A 20708-nucleotide genomic window follows, 5' to 3' on the forward strand; every position below is an offset into this window, starting at 1 on the left:
ATGAATGTGGTTAACTTTTGATCCTCCTCTGCAAGTTGCATTTGCCAGTACCCATGCAGGATATCTGCATTGGTGAAGAACTTGGCCTTTGGATCAATGCTGTGGCTGCTAGACAGCGTTGAGGGTGACGGGTGGGCTGTTGAGGTTCTTGAGGTTAATGGTGATTTGAACACCCTAGTCCTTAGGTACTATGATGAGCGGGTGACACAGTCTGAGGGTTTGTCACCGTAGGGCTTGATGATACCCTGATCTGCAATGAACTCAAGCTCTGCCTTGATATTTTCCCAGAAGGCATATGGTGAAAGGTATGGTGTCTTCCTTGGGCTTGATTCACATTAGGGATCTTTCCATCGGCTTGAGTGGGGCTTTCTGCAGTTCTTCCTTGGAGATCAGCATGTCCTTGAACCCTCATAGAAAAAAAAGTCTCTGGCTTCAGCAGGCGACGTGGTGGCTTGAAGAGGCAGCTCTGAACACCTATTGACATGAGTAACATCCAGAATAGGTCTGGGAAACTGGTGGAATAATGGCCAACTCTTTGCAGTGGCTATATGACAGCAGTAGTGTTCCAACACCTTCATGGACTTGGATCATTGCTGAACAGGATCTCTCAGCTAAGGTGGGAGTGGCTGTGTAGGACCTTAAGGCAGGTTTCATCATAGAGCCATCTGTGGTGAACAACGGGGTAAATGGAGGGGGTTGTAGTGTGCTCATAGGAATGCACAGAAGGTCAAGTTGCTGAGGGCCCATACTGTAACAGAGACGTCAGCACCTACGTCTGGCAACATCTGACTCCTGGATGTGATGTAACCATATGAGAGGGAAACGGAGATTGACTGCAGTGTCTTGATAGAAGAGGGTCTTCCCATATGAAGACAGCTGGGGTTCTTGCCCAGAGGGTGAAGTAGGCTTGGCACTGGAAGTGGCACCCTGTTTGGCATCCCTTTTCTTCTTCCCGCAGCACTTGTCATAATGTCCCTGTTTGGCATCTCTGTCTTCTTCCGGCAGCGCAGCACTTGTTGTAATGTCCCTGTTGGTTGCAGTAGCAGCACTGGACCTGTCTGGCAGGGCAACTCTGTGCCTTGGCCCAATGCCCCTTGTGGGCACAGTTGCTGTAGGTGCTGTCTGCTGCTGGACACTTCTCTGTGGATCCGTGCATGCGGTTGCATGACTGGCATGAAATACTCTGTCATAGTGTGATAGGGGTGGCACCCTTCCTGTAGCTCGAGAGGGCGAAGTACAATTGCAGAAGTGACCTTCCTGGTGACCTCATAGGTGCAACATGTGTCGATAATATCCTGTAGAGAGGCGTTGGTGTCAAGGGCTATGAGTTTCTCAGTCAGTTCTTCATCCATGATTCCCATGAGAATGATGATCTTCATTTTGGTTTGCTCACAAACTGAAGGTGTACTGGGGCAGACATCTACTTCCTCTGCAATGTTCTTGTATCTTGTGTAAAAGTCTGAAAAAGACTCTCCTTCTAACTGTTTGCAGGTGAGCAGCTCCCTACAATGTAGATTCTCGTTGTGAAGGCTCTTGATGTGTTCTTGAAGGGCATCCAAGACTTCGTTGACACTTAATCCGGTGTCTAGAGTTATGTCTAGGGTGTGCTCGAGGATCCTTTGTCTCTCCAAAGCAAGCCACATCCTCATCTGGATTAATTGTTTCTCTCAGGGTAGCTTGGGCAGATTCACCATGACTGAATAATCGTCCCATCAACGTTACCATTCCCGAAAGATTTGAAAAGTTGCATCTGGGCCAAAGGCAGGGACGCATTTCTGGGCAATTGCTTTCTGTGGGGGACGGGGTCGCTGCACCTTCTGGTGGTGAGGTAGGAGCTGCAGGTGTCTAAGGAGACGCGCTGGGGCTTCCTGTGGTTGCTTGCTGTACGAGGGGGCTAGCATTTGCAGAAAGGCGCTGTATCAGTCTACTTCCTGTTGCCTGCGAATTTCGTCGTCCTCTCTCTGTTGTTGGTCCCTTAATTCTTCTTGTTTTCTTCGTCTCTCCTCTTCTTTTTTGTCTCCTTTCCTCCTCTTGTCTGATCCCGGCATGATCCTCGATCCATGATTTCTCCAGGTGTTGTATGAGTGAAAGGAAATCAGTTGATTGGAGTATCATTGTCTGGGGATGGATAGCGGGTGGTGACTGTGGACAGTAGACAGGGTCTTGTGAATGCTGAGCGAGTGGGGTGTCATAATGTTCATCCTGAGAATCCATTGTGAATAATGTTCTGTTTACCCCCACACAGGCTTAAAACAGAGTTTAACAGAAATGTACAATCAGTATTTTAATTGGAGTACGTGAAATGTTAGCACTAGTCGGCTCGTTAGTACCATCTTACACTGCACACGATACATTGTACATACCAGCAAATAAAGTCCATTGCAGAGAGAGAAGGAGAAGCGGGTAACTGTTGGATGGTCCTTTGTTGGTTTTCTTCTGGTTCGCTGTAAGTCTCCTGTATCTTTGCTTGCTTCTTGTAACTTCTTCCTGCAATACCTTAATGTGCCATGTATTTGATGAAATGTTAAACAAGCTCATTTAAATTTAGGTCTCTATTAGGTAAAGTTACAATACAACAAGAACAATGTGTGTTTGCTTCCTAACTCAAAAAGGGAAAGCAGCATCCTCCTAGGCATTGGATTTGAATGTGTTCGGTTGCCACTTATCAACATACTTGTAGGGAAAGAATACAGTTGCCACTTACCAATATACTGTACAGTGTTATATACATGGGAGGCGAGAATACATTATACAATGACAAATACATGTTACACTGTACACATAGATTATAGTATCTACAGTTCACATCTGGTTTCCTGCCATGCACAACTGGAGAAGACTATGGAGAACTACTGGGATCTGTTATGTCTGAATTCTAATTATTTTCTTGAACAGCATAAAAATAGGGTAAGAAAATTTAGCGTTTTTTGGTCAATTGAAGTGCAATTAAGAAAATGTGTGGATATTATTACTTATATCAACATTCTCAGAATCTCAGTATTGCAATGTCCTTATAATTGTTCTTTATCTTATGTAAGCATTGATCTCTCTGTAGCTTTTAAAGCTAAAAAATTCTCCTGTTATCAATCAGTAGGACTTAAATGGGCCAGACTGAAATGATGACTCAAATTCTCTACCTTCCATTTTGCAGCTTTTGACAAGTTCCTTCATCCTTTAGGCTTGGGCTGATATTGGACTTCTGGGCTACCTGTGTGCTTTCCTTCTTTTGAGGAGAAATCTCATCCTGCAATAGCTTCCTGTCTTTTCTCCATCTTGGATTGGTCTACAGTGGGTGAAGACCCATAGGAAGATTATGGTTTGTAGTTCTTTTTGGAATTCCATTATCAGACACCTCAGCTCTTGCTTCTGGGGTCATCTTCCTAGGGTCTTCAGGAGATGAAGGTCAAGGTACAGTATGAAGGCTGAGGTACAGTATTGTCATTATCCCTCACCATCCTCTCTACTCATTCTTATTCCCCATTACCTGTGGGAAGCAGTATTCAGACACAACAGACCATTTTTGCCAAAAACCTCATTTCTCCCTGGTGTCTCACTAAGGAATTTGGGATTACAGTGCAGCAATATTCAATTTTTTCATAGGTAGCAGGATTCCTTGTCTGAAGGGGAAACTTTGGCTTCTTCCCATTGTTGCTTGAGCATGCTTCTAGATTATGCCAGATTCTTTTCATACGACTTCACCTTAGCCTTTTTGATCATTTTTTTCCAGACATGCTTAGGCAGAGGGGGCATCATCTTGTCATATATTTGGATTCCTCTAGTAATTACCCACTGGTGGACATCAGTTCAACTTGAGTCAAATGGTCTGTCATTGTATGCCATCTGTTCTTGGGGGAATTGGCCATAGAATGACTGTAACCTTGTACTTGGTGCAACTCCCCTGACCTTTCTATTAGGTAGTGGTGCCTATAATACTGCTTCCTCTCTTAAGCAGTGACCAGCTGGAAGCAAGCTTGGCACCTTTCCGTATGACCATGTGTCCTTTAAGCAGGCTCTTGGGATCTTTTATTAGTAAAGGTGGATTCCTGGATTCTGCTGATCAGGACTTAATATTTGGAGTTGCCTAAGGTTCATGGTTGGGCATAGGTTGGTGAAGACTAATATGTTGAGTGTCTTTCTCTTCTTTGCACCCCATCCTAGTGGTAGGCAGTCTGACCTTTGCTGGTGCTGGTTAGGTGGATTTGGTGAGCAACACAACCAGGCACCTGTTGGTAGCCTTAGGTTTGATAATATTTGTTCATTCCTTTTTTAAGGTTTGGGTTTAGAGTGCTACTCTACCGACCTTGATTTCCAATTTTTTAAATGGGGAAAGGTATGATTCCCCTAAACCTTTCTTGACGAGTATATGGTAGACTGATATTGACCAAGCTTTGGCACAGGTAGACTGATATTAACCAAGCTTTGGCACAGGAGCCTTATCAGCTTTCATGTTAGATACCATGATGTTTAGGAGGTTACAGGATGCAGCCTCCCCCTGCTCATACACGTTACTGAGAAGCTGGAATATATGGATGGTGATCGATTGTTCCTCCAGTATTTTGCCTGCACATACACTGTATAGGAAATTGCAAAGATTAACACTCTCGTGTTCTGATTACTTTGGAACAATGACCATTTTGTAGTGTGAAAAAAATCTCCAAATAAGGAGTGTCCAAACAGGTTTGTATCACTGTAGGAACAAATTGCAGAACAAAGATGAGTTGCAATTATCCTAGATGTACAAACCTGAATTCTTTAATCATAATCCTACCTCTAACTATTCCTGCATGTGTTCTCATTCGCTGTTGGTTTGACAAGTCTGCTGAGGAGGCAGTACCTCCACCTCACTTACCTGCCGATAGTTAACCAAGGCTGCGTCCACACAATTGAACTTTTTTCGACTAAATTTGTTCAATGTGACATCAGAAGCAGAGAAACAGTGGGCAAAGCTCTGTATAGGTTTTTTCTTATGATTATCGAAGTAACGAGGCTTTGCTCGTTGCTAGTTAAGGTTGGAGGATGGGTTTAGAGAAATCGTTGTCTGACGTACAAAGTTACGTTGTTCATCAGTGTCAGTGAACTATCATTGCTGTTATTCCCTACATTTAAACATGTCCAAGGTTTACTGGTCTCTTGAGTTAACTTTGAGCTTGATAGAGTAATATCATCAACACCCATGCCGTTGGGATCTGAGAAGTGATATACAATGGTCCATTTTCTCGTACATCAACCACTCTTGCTGCCATCAGCACCAGGCTTACACTGCTCAACTGTCATTGTTTGGACACCAGCATAAAAACCTTTACCAATCTTTGGTCGATAAGAAGCAAAGTTCATTGAACAAAGTTCGATTGTGTGGATGCAGCCTAACTAGTTACCAAACTTAAAGAACTGAACCAGCTTTCGGGAAGGTATATCCACTAAAGACTTTAGGCTTTGTATATCTATGAAAAATGCAAATTAAGCTTAATTTGCAAATTTGGAATTCATAATAGCCACAGTAAGTTAATATAGCACTGAGGGTGTGTATTATTCATTTTTATTTAAAGCAGTTATTAATTTCTTCTTTGTATGTTTTACTAACAGAAATTATTCACTTCTTCCACAGGTTTCATCCTTTTTAGCTATTGCCACTGCTAAACAAGTGTTGATGCAATATGAACCAAAAACCTTGGAAGAATATGGAGGCCCAGTTAAGTTAAATCCTACCTGGGCAAAAAGTTTTTTGAAACGTATAGGTCTCCATCAGTTAGCTTAAGTCTTGATATAATTTGTGAACTTGAGGTATCTCATTCTATTTCCAGAAGTACTCTCATACAATAATTTTCTGCATTTCTCTAGTAGTGCATACTACACTGACACTGATTAAAATTCAATAATATAGTAATGTCTTGAGTAGCTACACTTATAGGTCCCAATGGGGTTGTGGATTCAGATAAGGTAAAAATTTTATAATGTGAACATTTCACTGTACGTACTGGAAACCAGGGTACCACAAAATCATAGCCCAACCTTCCTCAGTAAATGCAAACTCTTGCTAAACAAATAAAACCTATCTAATCCACTGAGTAAGAACACTACAGGCTGTTGTTTGATATAAATCTGTGGAAAACATATTGTACAAACTAAGAGCAAACAATAAATGATAATTACTTAAACTTTTATGGTTACCTGTAGAATAAATAAAATGACATTAAAAACTCATTACTGTATAATAATTTCCAAATAACCAGTGGTTAAATGATCAACAAACAGCCTATTTGAACGCACATTTAGTCAATAAAGCTTAAGAGAATCCCCAGAAATAAGAATGAAGCACTGCAGTACAAAATAAGATTTGACATTCCAATTTCATTCTATACTTGATTTAAAGAAAAGAAATATTGTTGGTAACCAAGCCTTATTTCAAGGTCATTTTGAATAATCTTTTAAAACTATAAGACTATAAGACCACCGAGTACCAAATATGGCAAATAAAAAAAAATGTGACAAACGACTTACGGTGGACATTAGAAGTGCAGATTATGAAGAGAATACAGTATTGTATGTGTAGTTCAACAGCCAGCTTCTTATACTGTCAGAAGTGTGTTAAGAAATTGTAGTTACTATAATTACAAAGGGAATTTTGTATAAGTAAAAAGATACCTCAAAGATTTGTGGACTAACTGAATGCAGGGCATTATACATATAAGAGTAAGCTTAACATTCCAAAACTTGGAGATGTATTTTCTTATTAGCAGTACAGTAATGTATTAAAAATCTCAGGTCAATTTTTTATTGTTATGTATGGGGCAATAACCTGGTGACCTTGTCATTAAGTGATAATTTTGTATGTATTATGTTCAAACATTTTCAGCTAATGTATTAGGGATCATCCAGTGAAAACAAGCTATTTTACTATACTTTGTGTTGTTATTGTTTAAGATTATTATTTGTTGCAACGTGAAGAAATTTTATATGTCAGTCACACATTTAAATGAATTTTTTTGTCACTTCCACTGGTTAAAATTGCCTGTGAATTTTTATGCTGTAATTATGAGAAATGAATTGTTATGTTTTGATATATGCTTATCATTTAACAAAAATTTCTTTTTCTATTTAATATGTGTATCACATTTAAATGCAATAGACTGCAAATATTGTGGATCTATCTTTAACTCCATAATGTATGGGGGATCAAAGCATCAGAAGCCAAATTAGCCTGGGAGCTAACGACATTTATTTAGGAATCTTTCCTCTGGGATATGGGTGATTCACCAGCAAGTAATTACGTGTGACAGGAACTGACACGAAGTTTGTGAAGCCTTGCTGTTGTGCCAGAGACCCATAATGCCAGTCTGTTATTGGAGCCAACATTTTTATCCCAAGTTACTAAGTCATCAATTCATACTTTCTATATACATACATTTGAAAGCAGTGTTGTAGCAAAGATCTCTTGAAGGTTGATGTTGCTTAGCCTACTTTTCAAACAAGGCACAGTGGGCCTAACCACCTTTACCATAGGGCGTAGGTTAGCCTGCAATTGGAGAAAAATATTCCTCAATGAGTACACTAAAAAAAAAGGGGTTTCAGATACAAATACTGTAGTCACATATTCCATTGTATTTTATTTATTTCACTAAAACCTTGAGTAAATTATTAACAAACAACCATGGTTTTGGGCAGAGAGATAATGAACCCCCAATTGAACGAAAATTAAGGCATGTTTTTGGCTTCACTGACTGTCATTTAGTGAGCTGTAACTGCACTAAACTGAGGATCTAGTGCATCTGACACACTCGTATTAGTATGCACATTCATATTAGTATTCTTACTCAGTCTTTTTCTCTCCATAGTTTTCTTTGCATTCATCAGTCTTTTCACAAAGCTCTCTCTCTTTCTCTTGTTCATTGTCAATGGGAGACGCTATTTGGCAAAAAATACAAGTTAGATGACTCAGGGCTCAGTGCTTGGTCCTTTGCTCTCATGAACTACTGTACATAAATGACCTGGACTTGAGCCTGGCTAGCAAAATAAGAAGTCTGTGGATAACACGGTAGTGGATATCAGTTTCTATAACAATAAAAAAATTGCAAGGGGACCTGGAGAATATAGTTAAGTGCTTAGTAAAATGGCACATGGCAGTCAATTCTGATCAATGCAAAGTAATAACCTGATTACAAAAACAAGAATATCCAGTATGTATCTTGTTAAGTAATACATATACAGAAGCTGAAAAGTAAGCCCAGAAGATACTAGGATACATTAAACAAATTTACCAGCAGGAAAAAGAATGCTAACCTTATATGATACACCTGTTGGACACCCAAATGAGAAGATATTTTAAGTTATATGTAAGAGGAACTTAGCTAATACAGTACAGTATATCACTCAAGCACCTTTGATATCAAAGGTGGTTATTACCACAGTTGTTTCTTAGAAAAGCATCAGTTTAGAGGCCAGTTAGTGGAAAAATTTACTGAAGGGTATAAATAACAGACTACTACAACAATCTATTTAACATAACCAGATCCACTGGACAGAAACAGACGGTTAAAGTCCAACACCAGTGACTATGGGAACTTTTCACGTAGTACATAACATCCTCATTTTGGAGCAGACCACCAGTCTATTACTAGATTAGCTAAAGGTGTCTTCTTGGATGGATGAGTAAGTCTTTGAGGTACCTATATCCATGTAACTGAGGTTGTGAATAACTTCACAACCCAATTCCAAAAAGATAAAGAGTTCACTGTACTGTACTCAGATTATCTATTATTTTCGTTTTTTGGTGTGTTTTCTCAATTAATAAAGGAAGTCTTTGAAGGACTTCAGTGCATGTAAATCTCTAATTTCCTCAATTCTACATCTACTGTTGCAAAGCTAGTATTTACTTCAGTAGGAAAACCTACAGTGAAGCTTAGAACAAGCCAGTTAGCTAGATGCTATACCCATACAAAAGACAGAGCTTTCGTATTCGTAAAAGGTGAGCATGTGCATGAAACAATAAGCAAAAACACAAAGCAAATTATTAACCCTTCCTGTATGGTTAATATCCACAAGAACAAGTTGTAAAACTTTGGAAGAAACACCTCTTTTAGGGTTATTTGACTACATATCTGACAATCTAGCCCACACTTTTGCCCTATCATCATGTGAGTTGGGGGTGGCTTTTATTTTGTGTGAGTGTGAACATCACGAGTGGAATTTTTTGGCTCTGATCTTTAATGAGTATTGTTTTTGGTTTGGAGTGTTTATATAATTGTTATTCTGTTTGCATGATAATACAAAACAACATGTTTGGATTCTACAAAAGTTTACCAAAAGTGGGCTGCATGACTGGCAACAAGCTATTGGGCTTTGGTAGAGATAGAAATATGTCTTCTGGGGAGAAGCAAATTTAGCCTTGGCTAATGATTTCAGTCTCCAAATGCTTGTTATTGATGGAAAATTTTGTAGAGAATACTTCAACTAGGGTAAAAGTTGAGATGATTAATAGCTTAAGAGAGAGAGAAAGAGGGAGGATAAGTGACTACTGGTAGTCCTCTACATACAAATGAGCTCCGTTATGAGAGCTCATTTGTATGTTCAATTTGTTTTAAAGTCAACAAAGTTAGCCTTGGCATCTAGCATTGTAGCTAGCCTACAGCATATAGCACCATGTAGTAATCAAGATTGTCAACAATTTGCGATTTGTACAAAAAGTTTATATTAAACAAAAATCTTGAATCCTTCCTTGAAAAAATGGAAATAAAATACATAGAATGTATGTACCCCATAAACTATGCAGACACAAAAGTTTGTATCTTTGACGACAAAGGAAGAAGTATCACACAAGATAGCAATATTCTAAACTTTTTAAAGCACATTTAAGACTTGGAACTACATGTATGTGATCTTTGAAAGACCAGATTGAAGTAACCAGAACACGTAAATTGATGATAGATGTGGTAGGACGAATACTTTTTTGTCTAAAAAACTGAAAAATTGTTTGGGAATGTTGACAGGGAAATACTCCAAGGTGTAATGGAAATTAAAACTTACTATATATCAAGGAATCCCTATTAAAATAGGGTTTCAAAATTAACATTGGTAAGTGAAGTAATACTGCAAGGGAGAGAGACACACACAGGAGTCTGGAGTAAAATTAACTCATTCTCTTGACCTGTTTTGACTGAATATGTGGACGGAAAAGTAATAGCTGGTAGTCAACTGGATATGCGGACAGAAAAAGAGTGACAGGTAGTTGACCAGACGTGGGCAGAAAACTAATGGCAAGTAACGCTAGCGACATAAGCATGTGACCACTGGGTCACTTTGTGACTGGCTGCTTAAGTTGGCAGCTAAATCAGATTTTGGCAGAGAAGCACTTGAAGCTTCACAGGGCTCCCCCTCAAAAGAGACCGAAGATGAAAATTTAACAATATACAAATTAGAGTAGATGCTTATATGTTGCTCTGGCTAAATTACATATATATACAGTTTGAATATATTACTTTAAAAATGAACTTAATTGTGAGAGAATATGTGATTGTTCCACATCCTTACTAGGTTGGTACCTTTAAAGGTGCTGATAAGGTACTAGGTTGGCATAAAAAAGAATATTGTAAAAAGTGAAACTAAAATATGTATTACAATGCATTTGCAGGTATACAAAATTTAGCTAGGCAACCATTCCACATTCCTACCAGGTAGATGTCTTTTAGGATACTGATAGGGTAGTAAGCTGCTATTTATGAGAAATTATTTTGTCATAGATTGAGTTTTTGTGAAGACTGGACTTGATATACGGGTTTGGTTGGCGTAATGGGGCCCCTTCATCAACTCCAGGTAAGCAGGCTTTGGCCTGTTAATGGAGATCCAGTCCTCTTGCCCATGAAGTTAGGGCTTTAATGCTTTTTTCTTATGTTTGATGATGAGGCAGGGTCCCGGTAAGAGACCATTACTGGAGACTTGTAGGCTTCATTATGTAGGAACACAAAGCGGTATGTGTGGAGGCTTCTCGGTGCATACTGCTTCTTCATGCCCAAGTAGATGTGGTGAATTCTGTTCCCATTAATTTGGCCATGGCAGCAAATACTCAGAGATGAAGGCTAGACCTTGATTGGAGGTTAATATTTTCAGGTATGCCAAAATGACTGACCTAGCCATTGAGGAGTGCCTTGATGAAGGCGTGACATTACTTCTGAAATTGGTATTGCTATTATGAGAATCTTTCTACATCCATGAACATGTATCTGACACTGTTGAACGGAGGTAGGGGCCTATTATGTCACGTGGAGGTTGCTGAACTGCCTTTCTGGGTTACAGAAATTCACTTATGCCAGATCTTGTGTTGAGTTATTTTGTTTGTTGGCATTTGAGGCATTGTTTGGCCCATGTTTTAACATCTATATTGGCTCTGTGCCAATGAATTTTTTTGTTATTAATTTGGTTGTTCTCCCAGAGGGATGGAGGAGTCTGTGAATGAGGTCGAATGCGTTCTTATGAAGAGCGGCTGCTGGCCCAAGGGGGAGAGGGCAACCAGTGGTTGTGTCACGTAGAGGATGGCACAGCATGTGTTACTTAAAGGACATGCTCCTACCACATATTTTTTTATATAGGTGTACTAGGCTCTGTTTTGGTGTGTCTGTGTTAGGCAACACTAAACTCGTCATTTCTATTCCTACATTGGTCTCTGTTGATTTCTATTGTGGACAGTGTGTCTGCTACTGGGTTTTTCCTGCCAGATATATGGTGTACGGTGCACCTGATTTTGCCAATGATTGTGAGCTATTGGAATATGCATCTTGGTTTTGGTTAGGACGTTTACAAGTGGTTGGCAGTTGATAAGGATGGTAAAAGATGTGCCTGTGATTGGGTGCTAAGATGCACAGCAAGAAGTCCCCTGTCAAAGGTACTGTACTTCCCCTCAGTTGAGTTTTATTTACTACTGAAGAAACCAAGGGGCTGGGTTTTCTCATTAACAGTTTGTAGTTGGCATCTATGATTTATGTGAGTTTGGCCTGTGGATCAGGAAATACTAGAGTGGTGGTTGCCGTGGCATCCTTGGTTTTGAATGCATCTCATTGGGTAGGGCCTTAGCTAAGGGTCTTGGCATTTCTGTTGAGGACTCTGTAAAGGGGTAGGGGCATGATTTGTGCAATGATTGGCAGGAATTTCTGGTGTAGTAATTTATTATTCTTGTGAGTTCCTGGTGGCCTTTTATGATTACTTTTAGTAGGGTATTCCATGATAGCTAATACCTCACAGAGCTGTTGGCAGACAGTTTGACGAGATTTAATGACCCAGGAATTTGACAGTAGAGGCTGTGATGTAACATTTTTGGGATGGAACAACAAACCTTATGACGGAATACAGAGAGGGCCGCTCTGACATGCTTCTGATAATCTGGATCCTAGAGAAGATGATGATGTTGACACAGCAGGCGCAGAAGGGAGGTTGCGAAGGGTTTAATGAACGCTGTTTTTGGAATACTGTATTGGTGGGCAGAGATCTGGAAGAAGTCCTTCATTAGGTTGAACTTCAGAAGATTCTTGTCCCATGGAGGGTGGAAGTGATATCTGCCATACTGGAGAGTGGATAGAGGTCGGGCTCTGTTTGTAGGGTGAGTAACCTGTACCCTCCACAAGTGTGTCAGGGTTCATCTGTTTTCTTCACTTTGGTGGGTGTGGAGGCCCAAGGGTTGGAGATCTTCTGGCTAAGGGCCTTGCATTGCTTTTAATTGAAGGCTTTCTTTGCAGGGGACAGTTTTTCTGGTGTGGGGAAAATGGCAGAATTTTGAGTAGATGGGAGCTCTGCTGTTGTACGTGCTGGAACGTGCTTTGCTGGGATCCATGGAGTCTAATTGAGTTCTAGTCTGAATATGGCTGGAAACTCTTGCAGGATGGTCTTTAGGCCAGTGGGACCCAATGAAGAGATGGAGGACTGCTTGGAGCCAGTGACAAGATTGTTGTTTGGAAGGAGGCTAGGGCAGAAGGCAGCAATGTGCGAAGTCTACCACTGAAGAAGAACTATCAGAGGAAGTTGGTGATTAGCAAGGTTGTCTGGCTGTTGGCGACTATGAACTCCAACCAGTATTTCTTTCCCAGTAAGTGTAGGGTGAGGGTTTGGTGACCATAAGATGGTATGGGGCTGCCTTGGCAGCCACTCGGCAGAGGCTGATGTCTGGGGGCTTATTTCCATCTCCTGTCGATGAAAGGATTAACTTTCAGGCGCCTGTGTCTACCAGGAACTTTCCTGCTGAAGGCACACTTGACAGTGTAGAATCTGGTGGAGAGGGTTCCCGTTAGGGTTGTGACAGCATCCATTAATTTCTCTGGTGACTCGTGCCGCCTTTTTTTTTCTGCAGTTGCAGCTGGGGTCATAGTTGGGTGAGGGTGGCGTTTCTGTTACGGCTTGTAAGGACGCTTCGGTATGGTGCTAAGTTAGTTCTCACCGTCCTGGTTTTGGTCTTGGTGTATCCTGGCTTGACAGATGCTGTGGGTGGTGTCAGAGCTATATTTCTCATGTGAGGTCAACCGTCTTGGGTGTCTCCTCAGTGTTACATTCTAGACACATTAACAGAGACTTGAGTTCATCCCAGGGTGCCCTTGCTGTCATGTCTCACAGTGGAGGGTTTAGGTAGTCAAGGGTCTGTTGGGGGAGGACAGCAAGTAAGGACGGGGTGCCGGGGACAATTGATTATTATGAATTCATGCAGGTCCTTGTTTGATAGTTTTTCACCATAAGCATTGAGCCAAATTTTTAGGGTTTCTTTCCCAGGATCCCGGGATTCTGGGATCCTGGTCATATTTAACCCAGTTTTGTTTCCCGGGATCTGGTGTCAAATCCAGGGATTTTCACTTTCATATTTTTTTTTACATAATTTACATTCAATAATGTATATAAAAAAGGCCCGGGGATGAGAGATTTCAAGATTCAAGAGGAGCTGCAGCGAACAAGTTCAGCTACTACCAGGTGCTTAGTTTCTTACAACACGATCCTCTTATCCTTTCAGGTATACCATTTCCACCAAGAATGTGCTAATGTTACTCGTGTAGTGAACAATAAAGACACTGTCATGCTGCGTATCATTTTACTCCATAGTCAGTCAAATCATATCATTTATATCAATCTGTTCAAACTTCCACTTTTAAACATGATAAAGTACTAGTATATACCATAAAGATTTCCTCAGTTGAATAAAAAGGCATAATATGTGACATGAAATTCAATAAGTATCAGGAGATAATGATTTTCATAGGGTATTTGTTATTATGCCTAATCCCGGGATTTCCCGGGAAGGATCAAACTTGTCCCGAAATCCCGGGGTAATGAAAACCTCTAACACAAGAAACCCAAGAGCCAATGTATGACTGGGGTAAAGAGGGCATCTGGAATTGACTTGGATATTTAGTCCAAAAGGGAGGCAAATGGAGGATGGATATCCTGTGTGGTTTTGCTTACAAGATTTTACTCTGAATGTTCATAGGCCTTTGGCCTAAACTCTATATTCCATTCCATTCCATCTATACGCCCTTGGGGGTCAAAGCCAAGACTATAAACGGTAAATAGTCTGTTTATGGCTTGGTTAACGGTCGACCATGGCCGTATAGTAAGTCCGTTAATTGCTCGGATGATTATGCACATATCATGCTGGGTCTTCTGGGTTAGTGAAAGGCTACTTCGGGCTCTTGAGGGAGAGCAGAGCCAAATTTAAGCACTGTACTCAGTCAATTAGCAGATTTTTGTAGTGTTAGGCATGGCCGTACCAAGTCTGTTAATTGCCAGGGGGTATGCAACTACCACGCTGTGTCTATCCGACTATAATAGTGGAGGATAACCTTAAGCTCTCGAGGGAGAGCAGCCTTTAGCTCCGTATTTAATGTTAGTGGCTTTTGTATAGCAGTAGTCCGTGTACTGAGCCTGCTAACTGCCAGGGTTTATGTGAATACATGCTGGGTCTACTGGAGGCCGGTCATGAGCTCCTAAGCCAGAACTTAAGTACTGTATTTGGTCTGTAAATGGCTTCTTAGTGGGGCATAGTTGTTTCGAGTCTATTAATAGCAAGGGTCCCCTCATCACTCCAGGGTCACCAGTGTAAGGGAAGTCCAACATATTGCTAGCGTTACTTCCCGAAATTGTTCTCTTTTGACAGGGCATGCAAACGGAATAGTGACAGGTAGTTGACAAGGCAAGCAGAAGGAAAACTAGTGACGGTAACTGGTGATGTGTAAGCACGTGACGGCGACGGTTCTTCACGAGTGGAAAAATCAAGATGTACAAAAGGCAATTATAGGGAAAAAGACAAACATGCGAGAGGATAAAGATGTGTACAGTATGAGGGGACAGATGAAAAAAAAAAGTGACAAAAGAAAAAGCTGAAACTAAATGAAAACAAAACTGAATGTATTCTAATTGGCACTAAATATAAATTTAAGAAGGTTTGATAACGTTAATAGCATCTCCATCAATAAGGAGAATATTTTGTTAACTGATAAAGTCAGAGATCTAGGGGTAGTAGTTGATGGTTCTTTGACATTTGATGGACATATTAACAATGTGGTTAGGACCAAATTATCATCTGAGGAATATCGCATCCATTAGAAAATATCTTAACGAAGATGCCACTAAGCTGCTAATTAATAGTTTGGTAGTTAGTAGAGTAGACTATTGTGCTCGTTGTATTACAACTTACCTAATTATCGACTTAAGAAACTTCAAATGATTTTGAATAGAGACTAGACTAATTGTTGGTATATCCCCGCGAGAACATATTACTCCAACCTTAATTAAATTACACTGGTTACCAGTCAAAGCAAGGATTATTTTTAAACTTTGCGTCTTAACATATCAAGCTATTAGCACGGGAGAACCATTGTATCTTAAAGGTTGCCTGAAAAGATACGTAGTTGGGCCTGGTGTTCATACACGCCTTTCCCGTGATGATTTCAGACTTGATGAGCCTCGTGCAACGACCACTCTGGGTACGAGAACTTTTAAGCACTGTGCTCCTAGATTGTATAATCAGTCTTCCGGTATCAGTTAAGTGTGCTGAAAATATCTTTCAGTTCAAAAGCTATTGAAAACCCATTTATTTTCACTCAGCTATAATACTGAGACAAATGCAATTAACCCTCTTTACATTACATAGACTTTTAAACTTTTTGTAATTTTTAACTAAAATATAAGTGATTTGGGTCTGCTTAATAGCGAAAGAAGGGATACTTGATAAACTGTCAGACATAGACATAGACATAGACAAGGGCCACGACTGTGAAGAATCGGAATCTGACCTCAGGAGATGGAAAAGATGAAATATTCAGTATTGCTGAGTGGCTGAGGAAAGATAGAAAAGATGTGAAATGGGCAAAAAATATAAAACATGAAAATGACAAACTAAAATTGAAAAGGAAAATAGAAGTGTTTTTTCTGTTGTTCGTGATCATGTTGGCCTTATACCAGGATGGATGGATCACGGGTGCATGATTATATATAACCAGTAGAATATAGACAATTCTTAATATTACAGTAATGTAATAAACACACAGGCGTGCGGTGCAAAAGTACAAAATTAAAGCAAACATTAAATTTGGGAATAGACTGACAGAACTAAATGGGAATGCTCACTGTAACAGTTCTTAATGGAATCAAACTATTTATTCATTATTCAGACAATAAAATTTTTTAAAGTTATATGACTTATTTAAATTTCAAACCACAGAAACGAGTGGCTGACTCAGAATCTGAATGAGGCAGTCGGAATTCAGAATTCAGTACTTCACGTGCACTCGATGGTCGCGACGGTCTAACTCCTAACAAACGTTGTAAGTCTTTTGTTTTGTGTAAAAATTTAGGAAAAATTCATCTGGAGGCTTTCTTATGCACATTTATTATGATTTCAAAGCTTCCAGTGAAAACTTTATTAAGAAAATAAAGAAAAGTTCGTTAGATAACTTTGGCTATTGCAACACAAGTTCTGCTAAATTTGACACGAGCAAAATCGCTTAACATTGTTGCCATGGCAAGGATATTTCAGTTCTAACAGAAATGCAGCTGAATTCGACTAGTATACCATATATCATAAGAGTGAGCAAGCTTGAATCTCACCCGTGAAAGCGAGTTGCTACACTTCCGTTTTGGATTTAGAAGCTTTTAGCATATAAAAATAATAGGAAATTTGTTAGTTTGAAATCTTTGTAGCCTCTGAAATACATAGGTCTGGTGAGTGTGATGATGATGGTCATGCTATGTCATTTTTAAAAGGTAATGGAGGTAATAATTGTTATACTAGTTGGCAGTATGGGCTTCCTGGCGTAACTGAGAGGAGATAGTAGCAGAAATGAGCATACAAGGCCATTTGCCTGTTAGAAACGTAGTTTAAAAAGAAGGCTATTTATGTTTCTAGAGAAGAATAGAAATGTTGAGGAACAAGATAGTTAAACATTGTTCAACTGTGCGGTGCTGAGTAGGTGGAAGAGCAATCTGAATGATTGTAGGGGGTGGAAGAGCAATCTGAATGATTGTAGGTATATCTGGTTGGCACAGTAAGGACAACTCATATTAGTTTTAATGAGCGAATAAAGGTTCAGAATATGACTATGGATATAATTAAGAAGTGGATCTGATAAAACAGAACTAAGTATAATATATAAGGACTAAGTGGATGGAAATGGTCTGGGGCTGAAAAACTTTAGTGAAAAAGTGTTCATAATTATTCAAGGAAGGGGCCATGGAATCACCAGAGATTTAATAACCATAATGTCCTTAGAACATTTGGATCTTGGAATTTGATGGTGGGATTGAAAAAGTATGTTACACTGGTTCTGCTTTGAGTGGGTGAGGTTTATTAGCAAATACTAACCTGTCTGCAAGAGCCCATGCTTTCATAAAGCCAGTTCTACAACAAAAATTTCCTCGTTTTGCAATCAGGACTGATATTGAAGTGCTTCCATTGATTAGCGCCTCACTTATCACAGTTGATGGTATGAGGATGCTCATGTGCAAGAAGCGGGTAAACAACTGAATTAATTAGCGACCTTCGATTCGCTTTAATACAGCTGGTGGGCCAAATCACAGGTACAGGTGATCTGTTGCCCATGTGGTTGGAAGAACGTGTAGTGGCGTCCAAGTGGAAAATGGACATTGGCTGCGAGAGTGCTCTGAGAGGGACTGCCAAACAAACCTGGGTTTGGCAGTGAAGTTCAGGAGATTGCACAGGAAATAACTAGTACTACTGTGCCACATACCTGTTCTCAAATACTTTTCAGGATGTTGTTACAGTACTAAGTTGCAATGAAATAAAGTAATGCACAAACAGCTCATATATACGATATTCAGACAAGCATTTCACATCCTTATTCGAGTGTTGATTTTCCCGGATGATGCTTCTATCTATCTTTTATGTTTGTTTGCATAGGCGGTGTTTTCTGATAATTTTGCAGTGTTTTGACAGCTCTTGTTTTTGTTGGCTGATGATGTTGGTATGGAAAAATTCTCCAAATACTCATATCCTTCCACCAATTACCATTTCGGTGGGAGAGGCACGATTCCTTCTTTTGGTGTACATAATTAGGAGGCCACAGGTTTAAATCATGATTTCCAATTGGGTCCAACGCAACTGGCGGTGAGGGCGACCTTGGTGGGTCCTTTCTGTCATGCTGTTGGTGGCTGGGTTGTAGGCGGTGATGCGGTGAATTTTCAGCCGCCCCCGCCCCCCCCCATTAAACTGAAAGGAATGTGAGATTTAGGCCAAAGGCCAAGCACTGGGACCAACATAAAAAAATAATTGGTCAAGGAAAATAACGTCTACTGGAATTTTTTAGCAGACGGGGAACACATGACCAAGGCTGAAAATACGACATAAAATTAAAATATTTCATCATCCATGGCAAATTATCAGGAAGTTACTTAAACTCAACTATGCTTGTTTAAGTCACTAACTTTCCCAGCATCGGAAAGGATAGTTGACAAAACTGTTTTCTTGGCAACCTGACCTTTTTGTTTCAATTTCCCGGCAATATGCAAAATATAAAAATGAAATACACTTCGAAAAGGCTTCGGAGCAATAGTATGAACAAAATTATTATTATTGCAACTACACAAAAACATAGGAATCGAATATTTCAAATAAAACAATGAATTGATAAAACGCGCTGTAACAATTGAGAAATATGAATGTCTGCCATGTAAAAACATGGCGCAAACGTTCAGATCAATCAGAAACCCCCAAAAATAGCCCAACTCCCAAATGAATAAGTAAATCGTCCATAAAGACGAGAAGGGAAGTCCTGGAAAAAAAAATGGAGATAATTTAAGTATTTAACGAAATAATGAATATAAATTTAGACTACTCGCTAGCAGGAGGTCTTAGAAAATAGTGTCTAAAGGACCATAGGGTTATCAATAAGTAATTCTGTCTGATACTCACTGTTATCTACCCATGCATTGAGGTGAAGACGATGGTGAGATCAGGAGGAGTTAGACGCCCAGAAACGTTAGGGATTGGCTTCGAAGAAGTTGTTACACAGATAATTCTTGATATAGGTCTAGGTCTGCTACGCACTAAATACTCCTGCCTTACACTCTTCGAGTGAAACTACCTTTCAGAGACTGAGGCTCGTGGGTCACTGAACCTGAAAGACGATACGAGAAACAAGAAGGGGTTATGTCAAATCACCATTTGAACTAATTGTTCAAGTGGCTGCCAGCTACTTCGAATCATTTGGCTCATTTACATTTCTAATGCCTACAAACATAGTGAAGAGTAAATAAAGGATGAAATCTTATTTTTAAGAATACAGGCTGTGACAAAGCTCAGTGTTTTGAGAACATAAGTTAAGTGATTACCATTTGGTGCAATTCAAACTAAACAAGTTATACCAAGTTGGCTACTCTCGCCAGTAACGGAACAGACCGTAATTGAAAGGACATGGGTGGTGACCATTAGTAGCTTTCCTTCTGCAATTCCCTGTCATTGATTTTAGTGGCAGGGCACTCCTTTTGGAATGCTGAAAGCTTTCGTTCGCAGTTAATGTAACGAGCATAAGTCGCCATTCAGTCATATGTTGCTATCGGGCTTCCACTCTCTCTCTATATTTGATAACATTAATCACAGATTTCTTTCTCTAATTAAATTCTTAATGTTTCTATCTCGGTGATTTAGAATATCCATCATAACGTTGTTTTCTGTCTTGTGCAGTTCTCAAATGAAATTAGTCTAAAGGCCATTGATTTACCCAGTTACCGTGGCGATGCGGGAAATAAGAGTAAAGATGAAAACGTGACAGAGCACTATTATACTTGCATTTTCAACGGTCATGGTTTAATCTCATCTGCCTCTACTACTAGACCCAGTTATGAATGGGTACCAGCGTCAGCTGAGCGACCAGGAAAGCATGATGGCTAGCAACCTCATACTGACTGACTTGCTAAACAAGGCTATGGAAAACGTACTGACGGATAGTGCAGCTTATTTCTGACTAGCGTTTGGACATATGGCTTAAGGGCTAAAAATAAAAACAAGTCACATTAGTTAAAGTTAATAAAAACCATTAAAAAATCATAGCAAGAAATTACGTTAACTATTTAACTAAGAACTGAAACAAGGAAAGGTAAGACTAACCTAACGCCTCAAAGTATGGGTACAGAGTTACTGACTAAGAACAGCATTCAGAGAATACGAAACGTTTTATGCTATAAACATAAGGGCAGAAAAAGACTTGACCGTATTAACTGATAGAAACAGTTGT

General features: G+C 39.8%; 2 protein-coding genes across 3 annotated transcripts in view; one reads left to right on the forward strand and one right to left on the reverse strand.

Annotated features, from left to right (window-relative positions):
- The window catches only part of LOC136846813 (uncharacterized), a 40299-nt gene extending 33241 nt beyond the window's left edge, over positions 1 to 7058 (forward strand). Inside the window, exon 14 of the mRNA XM_067118075.1 lies at positions 5606 to 7058. The gene's annotated coding sequence lies outside the window, so the exon portion shown is untranslated. The remainder of the gene's footprint in view (positions 1 to 5605) is intronic.
- LOC136846821 (uncharacterized) lies at positions 49 to 20635 on the reverse strand. Of its 2 annotated transcripts, none has more exons than XM_067118087.1 (3): positions 19388 to 19529; positions 7403 to 7513; positions 49 to 2487 (listed from the first exon to the last, which is right to left on the reverse strand). In XM_067118087.1, the coding sequence occupies exon 3, from the start codon at positions 1647 to 1649 to the stop codon at positions 708 to 710; it is 942 nt and encodes a 313-aa protein (XP_066974188.1). In that variant the 5' UTR covers positions 1650 to 2487; positions 7403 to 7513; positions 19388 to 19529; the 3' UTR covers positions 49 to 707. The 2 variants fall into 2 exon arrangements, 1 of the variants encoding a protein (XP_066974188.1); XR_010855552.1 differs by lacking the exon at positions 49 to 2487 and adding an exon at positions 20582 to 20635 and having other exon boundaries at positions 6190 to 7513; positions 19388 to 19592.
- Between the last annotated feature and the right edge of the window lie 73 nt (positions 20636 to 20708).

Source organism: Macrobrachium rosenbergii, chromosome 2 (assembly GCF_040412425.1).
Source record: "Macrobrachium rosenbergii isolate ZJJX-2024 chromosome 2, ASM4041242v1, whole genome shotgun sequence".
In the NCBI taxonomy this organism is placed as follows: Eukaryota; Metazoa; Arthropoda; class Malacostraca; order Decapoda; family Palaemonidae; genus Macrobrachium; species Macrobrachium rosenbergii.

Excerpts from the sequence above, each read along its gene's own strand:
- LOC136846821 (XM_067118087.1), bottom strand. The coding sequence starts at position 1,649 with ATGAGGATGTGGCTTGCTTTGGAGAGACAAAGGATCCTCGAGCACACC.